Raw genomic sequence first — 9,116 nt, forward strand, 5'->3', positions numbered from 1 at the left:
GCTTCCCCCATCAAAATCAGTTTCAGAAACTAACTCATCAGAGCCTCACATGAGAGAGGGTGACAAAACATAACTGCACCATTATGAGGTACCAGTGCAAGAAAATACTTTGGTCAGGAAAGGAAGGGGCCTGAACGATGGGGGTTGGGTTTATTGGGCTTTCAGGGAACAATCGCCAACAGGCCTCCACAGAAGTAAGTCCCATTTTATCCAGTGGTATTTAGTTCCTTGCAGCCTTCATCACCCTTCATGCACGTTATCAATTGCCCAGGAACAGCAAGTAACTTCTGAGCTGTAGTTTATCCATTTTGTTCCAACATCATCTTGTACCTCCAAGTTTGTACCAAAAAAGCCTTTCATAATTAAAGCTGACACTTACCTTCTTTGTAAAAGCAGCATTTAATACATAACTTCAGAAAAAGTTTATATTTTTATGGGGTTTTGCCTGGAGATGCATATATATATATATCAACTTCCCCAAGTCATAACCACCCATAATTTCTTTGTCATTACTTGTTCCTAGAAAAGATGAATCTTTGACTCCAAAATATCCTAACACAAGGAACAAAAATTGGAGATATTTCAAAGATTTCCTCCAGAAAAATGAGGTCTCATGTTGTTCAGTAGTTAGTCAACTTAAAGAACAGTTTGCCTACAAAGGCAAAAATGAGAGACTGGATTCCCCCACCCCCACAAACACACGTTTAATTGTGCCACATAGGAAACCTGGTTACAGCAGAAAAAACATATCTCAGCAGTACTGTTCTGTCCCTAGTAGAAAGTGCTTCATGCCTAATGGCATATCATTATGCTTTTCTTTAACGTTTTACTGACAAATGCATGGACTGTTTTAGAAACCCAAGGCATCCTAACACCCTCCCAAGTTACTTAAGTGTACTACAGCCTGTTCTCATGCCACACACTGCATCTGCCTGAAACACTCAAGCAGTACCTCCTCAAAGCTACCATGCATTCACAACTCTATAGTTGAAACTCATCTCACAGATGAAATCACTAGGACCAGCAAGCTTTAATGACAGCCTACTTGAAGTAAGTGCCAAAGAAAGGCCAACATGGGGCACTCGAAGTACTTCGAAGTCTATCTGACTTCAACAGGCGAGGAAATAAAGAAGCACAGGCATAACTTTCCCACTGAATGCAATGGAGCTCAAAAAGGGTTACATTTGGCTAGATGGTGGCCTAAATTTACTCATCAGCCTTGCACATTTCCATCCCATCTATTTACTTTCGTTACAGTTTCATATTGACAGACTTTGGTTGGCATTAGGATGCTTCAGTAGATTCCCCCCCCCCAATTTCTTACAAATGCATCAAGAGAAAGAACCAGAACCAAAACCACTCCTATTTTTTCCTTTCAACAAAAACCAGCTTAACAAAATACATTTTCCAAAAAAACAACAGGAAAGCAGACCTTATAATAAAGCAAATGTTTACATTAAGCACAATACAGCAATTTATTTAGATGCTTAAATGAATACAAAGGGGAAATAAAGATCACAAAATTATCCATACTACAACAATGTGTCATATATTAGATGGTATAAATGAATACAACACCATGTTGGTGTTAACTAAAGATAAAACTAAATATCCAAAAATGCAGCACTCATTTCCGTATGCTGCTTTAACACAGTACACTTTTATACAGATCTAAAAGGTGTCAAAATTAGTAGCTGCAAACTTGTTTCTTGCATGTGATTTTTTTAGCTTAAAAGATTTCAGAAAATGGCTCTGAAATTCATAGTCATCAGTTGTAATGTCAAGGATATTCAAGAACAAGAAAATTCTATAATACAATAGAGTCCAGATATACTTTTATGTTGCTGGCCTCTGTTTTGAGATTGTACAAGGTTATGTGCAAAAACTAAGTCTGTCAAAAGTCATACTATGCAGTTTCAAGCTTTTTGCTAGGTAAACTAGATACAGCATTTATTACACAGCAGGGCAACACTAAAAAAAAAAAGAACCAAATCTATGATGGGTACACAAGAACAATAGCATAAGCATCACTTGAATAGGTCTAAAAGACTGTACAAATATACATTTCAACTATTCAGAATGATACATGAAAAAAACCAATTTTCCCAGAGTCTACTATACACATTGAACTGGTAGCTTGTATGTTGGCCCTATAACTACCATGTGGAAAAGGGTAATGTTTAAAAAGACATACAGCTGAACATATACAGAGTGAAATAAATGTTGAAAATGCCGATAAAATAAACCTTTACTTTTCTTCAGTGAGCAAGTGGGAGCCACCAGCGTATCTGTTTTCACATTAAGTTACTGTGCTCGTCATCACAGCAGATACTCTTGAGTGAGAATTGCCAACAGGATACTTTGAAATAAGAAATGGAATTGGTATGGCCACCTCACAGCTCCTAGCCAGATGACCTTGCACTTAGAAGGCAGTACCAGTAACAATGAACTTCAGCAGTCCTGTAATGAAAGTGTTTAGACAGTTATCAAGTGGAGGATAACAGAGGCTAGAGAGTTGAACAGCTTATGCTTGCTGGCTACTCAGCTCTACCCCAGTTAGGCTGCTATGCATTGATTCTGTAACCCCATCAGTCACACTGTCAAACTGATCTCCATCTTCACTGTCAATTGTGCTATTCTGCCACTCCATTTGCTGATTTGATAGGCTCTCTTCCATTTCTGTTGCATTTTTCCACTGTGACTGGTCCTTAGACCAAAACTCATCCACTTTTCCATAGGAACTATTCTTCCACTTTGTCTGTTCTTCATCACTCTCAGAGGCAACACCTTTAGTTTCTGCAACAGGTTTACTATTACTAACATCTTCACTTTGGGATGATTCATCTGTCCAAATTTCCGGTTTCACTTCAGATGTATTATCTTCAAAGTCAGATGGTTGCTGAGAACCAGGTCCACTATCAGATGGTGATGCTTCGTCTTTCCATTCAATAGCATCATCTTGATCTACTTGGTCACCTTCACTGTCAGAACCATCAGCTACCAGTTTTGACGGTTCTGTATTACAAGTGTCTTTATGTTTTGGGTCTCTTTCCTCTTCTTTTTGGTCTGTTTTTTCTGGAGACACTAAGGTGGCTTCCTCAGTTGCCTCCTTGGGTATGCTTTCACCTGGGTTCTCATTTATGCTATTAATGGAGGCTTTATGACCAGAATTGGACATGGATTCTGGGAATGGACTATTGCTTTCATTGAATTCCTCTTCTATATTCTCGTAACTGTCTGAGGAACTTTCATTATCTTTATCTAAGTTTATTTTTTTATCAACAGTTTTGCTAGCATTGACTCTAGAATTCTCTTCATCGTGGTTTTCAAAAAGCCACTCCGCATCAAAATCCATTTCATGTTTAACCTTATTTAACTCTTTCATGTTGAATCCTAGCAGGACTCCCAGTTTATACCTTTCACAATCTCGGACACATTTCTTCCTTTTGTTGCTGAAGTGTGAAGCAATGTCAGATTTCCAAAGCCAAAGACTGGCAGCTAACTTTTCGATCTCTCTCCTACTGGGGTAGGGTTGCTTATTGAAATACTTTGTGAGAAATGTTTTTCTGGCTTCATAAGAATCATCCTCATGACCCTTGGGATCTAAAGCTAGAACTACAGGTTCTTCAGGCTTCTCCTCAAAGACAGAAGGGGAGTCATCATCATCCATTTTTCTTTTCTTCATTAAAGAAAATTCCATGTGTTCATAAGTACGTTTTACTGGTCCTGCACTGGGAGACTGATTTAGTCGAGAGGGCACATTAGATTTGTCTTGACCATTTTGGGTCTTCCCAACACCTCTGCAGTGGACAAGATGCAGTGTTATAGTCGAGGCAGTCATATTACTGGTATACACTCCAAGACAATGAATACATTTGTATGTGAGCTTTTTCTCTACTGGATGAACTGTTTGAATAACTTGATGCCTCTCCCTTAAGTGATGTGCCAGCGCATCAGAGATGGGTCCTTTTAAGATTGAAAAGCACAAGGGACAGAGTGTTTTCTCTACATCTTTTTTGTAGGGAACTGCAGCTTGAGGAGAACTTTTTACGGGTATATCTGCTTTCTCCTGAATTTTTGGCTGTGGTTTTGGAGGAACTGGAGGTGTATTTTGGGCATGGTAAGCTACTGATTCAGCAGGTGCATCTCTCAAGTTGTAAGTTGTTACAAGTAAATGTATATTGGTGTGACTACCTTGCTGCAACGTCAGATCAAAGGTTAAAGTGGAATCAGTTTTAGGTCCCATTTCTTCATCAACATGAACCATTCGCATATGAGCAGCCATCTTTTCAACATCATTGAAAGTTGAACGGCAGTAGGGACAAGACAGACCATGGATCAACATGTGGTTAAGCAATGTGTCAGTAGGCAAGTAGCGATTACAGTATAAGCATTTGCTAGTGAAATTATGTATTTTCATTATGTAGTTAGCAACCGCAGGCACCTTTTCAGCCTTGTGCTCTTTTTCAAAATGAACACTGTACACATTTTCTGGGAACAGCTCATTACAGATTGTACAAATTTTCCATTTCTGAGTTGATGAAGTATTGACAGCAGAGGCACCTGTAGTACCAGCTCCAAGAGGCTTGGGTGTGGACTGGCCTAATACTCTGGTTGCTGCCGGAGACTGAGCTAATGATGTTGATTTCAGTGATCCTGATGAAAGCGAAGATGAGTTGGCAGACTGAAGAGAGTATCTTGCTGAAGCCTGTGGTCTTGGTTCTCCTCCAAGGGGGTACGGTCTTCCATTTCCACTTGTAGAATACTGCTTCATTGACTGAGATTGCTGGGACAAGGAAACTGGAGAACTACCAGTTAAACTTAGCCTTCCCCCCGTGTGACCAACATAACCTGGTGGTACTGATTTTACTCCGTAGTTGTTTTGCTGTAAGTGAACATTGGACATCATATTAACACCTCCAGAATTTAATGTAGGCTTTGGTATATTCAGTCGATTCATCATCTGCTGTGAAGGAAGAGACCGGACATTTCCAGGGGATAGGGGCCCCATCCTTTGAGGCAGTCCCATAGGCTTTTTATCCTGTGGTTTTGGAGCAATTAGCATCAAAGGTTTGGATCTTGGGACAACCACATTTGTATGCCCTATCATTGCTGTTACCTGATATCCTATACGCTCGTGGTCTTCAATAACATGCTGTACTAAAGCTTCATATGACTTCGGCATAAAAAGGCATCGTTTGCAGTGAATCATACCCTCCTCTCGGGTACCAGAACTCAAGGACACTGCCCCATTGAGTGATTTCTCACTTGCCTTTGCTATATAAGGTGCAGCAACATGCTGAAAATGTTCCCTGTAAATGTGCTTTCTAACTATTTCGTAGAGAGGATCTCGGTAAGTGCACTTCTTACAGTAATAAACAGCTTGCTCTACACTGTCAGCCTGCTTAGGTTTAAGGCTATCATGCTTGGTTTTATCTTTAAAAGTGCTGATGCCTCCACTTGGTGTATTGGCATTTGGAGCATGAAATATTTTAATGTGCGTTTCCAAAGTCTTTTTGTCTGCATTGAAAGTACAGTAGGGACAATTAAGAAGAATCCTGTTTTCAAAGTCTTCATTATGAACATTCCGGAAGTGACTTTTGTAAGCTGAAAAGAACTTCGAGGAAAAGGGACATGCACTGCAGCAAAAAGGTTTTGTCCGGTAATCCTTAAAAACAAAAACAAACAAAAAACCCTTTAAGAATGGCAAAAAAATTATACTTCAAGGAAAGATAATGAATAACTGTTATATTTCTTAGAAAAGTAAAATAATTCAAACACGTTTGGAAGAGTTTATCAACTTCTTAAAGTGACTTCATGGTTGCAGAAAAGAGCAAGAGTCCAGCAGCACCTTAAAGACTAACAAAATTTGTGACAGGGGATGAGCTTTCATGAGTCAAGTGAGCATTGACTTACAAAAGCTCATAACCTGTCACAGATTTTACTGGACTTTTGCTCTTTTCTACTGCTACAGACAGACTAACATGGCTACCCAATGTGCATCAAAATGTTTCACAAAATAAGATTATTTCAAATGATTTCGAGTCTTAGCAATTATTTTGCATATTAAGCCAATGGTCTTAAAAAACTAGCTAGAGGTATGTAGATATGATTGCAATGGCTTTCCAATTATATTTTATAAGAAGCAGAAGGGATTTTCCTCATGGCCGTACCATGTTTGTTTAGACCAAGAAATAGGAAATATTGCCATTTTCCTCATGACCCAAACAGACTTTAAATGCTTTATGGATTTAATACTGGTACATGACCAATGGCCCAGTCTTCATTCATCGTAAAATCAAATGGTCAGACCTTGCCTTTATCACCGCCAGAATCCAAATGCATCTATTGCATATAGTTCAGATAAGTTCTTAAAAGTCACAGTGGCACTTAAAACATTTTAAGGTTATACGTAATCTGAGGAATTATGAATGTTATTTGTAGCAATGAAAAATGAATAAAGATCTTAATTTTCTAACAGGACAACAGTACAGCATACCCCTAAATAATAAGTCTTTTGATTGCATAAAACTGCCCAAACTCTCTGTTTTTGGAGATTACAGAAAATTAATCCTGGCTATCCACCATGGTAATATGAACTTTACAGAAGAATACATCCTTCTATTGCTGAGTGATTTCCAGTGATAGAATACATAAGCCAAAGTATACATTTATTCAAGAACCCCAAAATTTTAGTATAGGCCAGCTGCACTCATGTTCTGTGGTTCACTCTCTTTCTCCATCTCTAGCAAAAGCTCCATGACACTTGGAAAACCTTCAGACTTCACCAGATTTCAGTCAAACACACTCTGTAATTACACCAACAGAGGCTACTCTAGTAAAAAGATACTGCCTCACTCTCAATTCCTTGGCATTTAACTGGCTCGAACATTTCTGAAGAAATGTACAGTAACAGATTTAAAAACCACTAACTTCTCAAATGGAAAAGGCCACAAAAGTTGCTGCTTGCGGCTGAATATCATAATTTAGCTATCAGTAGGTGCCCATTCTGTTGAAGCTACAATGCACTATAAAACAAAGTGCACTTCTCTTACGGCCACAAATCCTCTTCTCCTGTCCTTGCCCCACTCCCCAGTCTGAAATCCTATGCACATTTACCTGGGATTTCCTTCTGGGGAAGTCGGAAGAACCTACTTCTGTCTAAACAGGTACAGGACTGTGTTAAGCCGCTAACGTTCATAGTTAAAAAGTAAACAGTTGCGGATTTAAGTAACATTTCCATGAAGCTATTATTACTAACCTGGTTTTTTGTAAGTGAAGGGTCCCACAATCCAACATCTTCCCATGTAGTGTTTTTCACATAGAAATCATTAGGTTCAAATGGTTTAAAATCCTACAAAGATGGACAGGATTGGCAAGAGCATAAATAGAAATAAAAAGCCAGAATCGGTTTGCACATTCATATCTTAATTCCTGAAAATTCATGACGCATTCTACAGTAAGCAAATCTAAGTAGAAGTCTTCAACAATGTCCCAGAGAATATAGCACAAATGCGTTTTCATGTCTTTAAAACCACAGTAAACCAATTTTACTAATCTGCAAGTTAATCATCCACTGATTTCAATAAAAGAAATATACTCAGATCCCCTACTGCAATCAGTGGGGCTTAATGTGCTTAATTTTGGCTGGTGCTTGTTCCAAATGTTACCCCAACAAAACCAGTTTAATTTAAGAGCACGAGCACCTACTACAATCAAGCAGTAGTCCCTTGCACAGAGCATGTAAAATTCATTCTAAGCAATTATACTGTCCATAAGAACATAAGAGAAGTCAATGTTGGATCAGGTCAATGGCCCATCCAGTCCAACACCCTGTCACAAAGTGGTCAAAAATGCCAGGTGCCATCAAGAGGTCCACCAGTGGGGCCAGGACACTAGAAGCCCACCCACTGTTCCCCTCCCCAGCACCAAAAATACAGAGCATCACTTGCCCCAAATCGAGAGTTCCTATCTATACCTTGTGGCTAATAGCCACTGATAGACCTCTGCTCCATATGTCTATCCAATTACTTCCTGAAGCCGTCCATGCTTGTAGCCGCCATCACCTCCTGTGGCAGTGAATTCCATTTGTAATCACTATTTAGGTGAAGAAGTACTTCCTTCTATCTGTTCTAACCTGACTGCTCAGCAATTTCATTGAGTGCCCATGAGTTCTTGTATTGTGAGAAAGGGAGACAGGTACTTCTTTCTCGACCTGCTCTATCCCATGCATAATCTTATAAACCTCGATCATGTCACCCCTCAGCTGTCGTTTCTCCAAGCTAAAGAGCCCCAAGCGCTTTAACCTTTCTTCATATGGAAACCTTTTTATCATTCTAGTTGCCCTTTTCTGCACTTTTTCCAAAGCTATAATATCCTTTTTAAGGTGTGATGACCAGAACTGTACACAGTACTCCAAATGAGGTTGCACCATCGATTTATACAGGGGCATGATGATACTGGCTGATTTGTTTTCAATTCCCTTCCTAATAATCCCCAGCATAGCGTGGACCTTTTTTATTGCAGTTGCACACTGTCTCAACATTTTCATTGAGTTATCTACTACGACTCCAAGATATCTCTCTTGGTCAGTCTCTGCCAGTTTGGACCCCATCAATGTGTATTTATAGTTAGGATTTTTGGCTCCAATGTGGATCACTTTGCACTTGGCCACATTGAACCCCATTTGCCATGTTGATGCCCACATGCCCATCCTCGACAGATCCCTTTGGAGTGCCTCACAATCCTCCCTGGTTCTCACCACCCTGAACAACTTCGTGTCATCTGTTGGTCTTTTGGGCGACTCCCTATTTATACAAATGTTGAACTCAATAACATTATGGTCACTGTTCCCAAGCAGTGCAATCACTTTTAATGTTGATGCCCACATGCCCATCCTCGACAGATCCCTTTGGAGTGCCTCACAATCCTCCCTGGTTCTCACCACCCTGAACAACTTCGTGTCATCTGTTGGTCTTTTGGGCGACTCCCTATTTATACAAATGTTGAACTCAATAACATTATGGTCACTGTTCCCAAGCAGTGCAATCACTTTTCCATCTCTCACCAGGTCTTGGGTGTTACTTAAGACCAAATCCAGGATCCCCTCTCCCCTG

At 39.7% G+C, this 9,116-nt stretch overlaps 1 protein-coding gene across 1 annotated transcript in view; it reads right to left on the minus strand.

The window, feature by feature from the left end:
- Nucleotides 1-1,508: 1,508 nt before the first annotated feature.
- ADNP (activity-dependent neuroprotector homeobox) overlaps nt 1,509-9,116 on the minus strand; it is a 12,953-nt gene continuing 5,345 nt past the window's right edge. Inside the window, exons 2-3 of the mRNA XM_015412937.1 lie at nt 7,262-7,354; nt 1,509-5,668 (exon numbers count right to left, since the gene is read on the minus strand). Coding sequence (XP_015268423.1) covers nt 2,525-5,668; nt 7,262-7,354 — 3,237 coding nt within the window. The 3' untranslated portion in view covers nt 1,509-2,524. The remainder of the gene's footprint in view (nt 5,669-7,261; nt 7,355-9,116) is intronic.

The sequence above is a fragment of the Gekko japonicus genome, unplaced genomic scaffold (assembly GCF_001447785.1).
Source record: "Gekko japonicus isolate JY-2015 unplaced genomic scaffold, Gekko_japonicus_V1.1 scaffold1758, whole genome shotgun sequence".
NCBI classification, from domain to species: Eukaryota; Metazoa; Chordata; class Lepidosauria; order Squamata; family Gekkonidae; genus Gekko; species Gekko japonicus.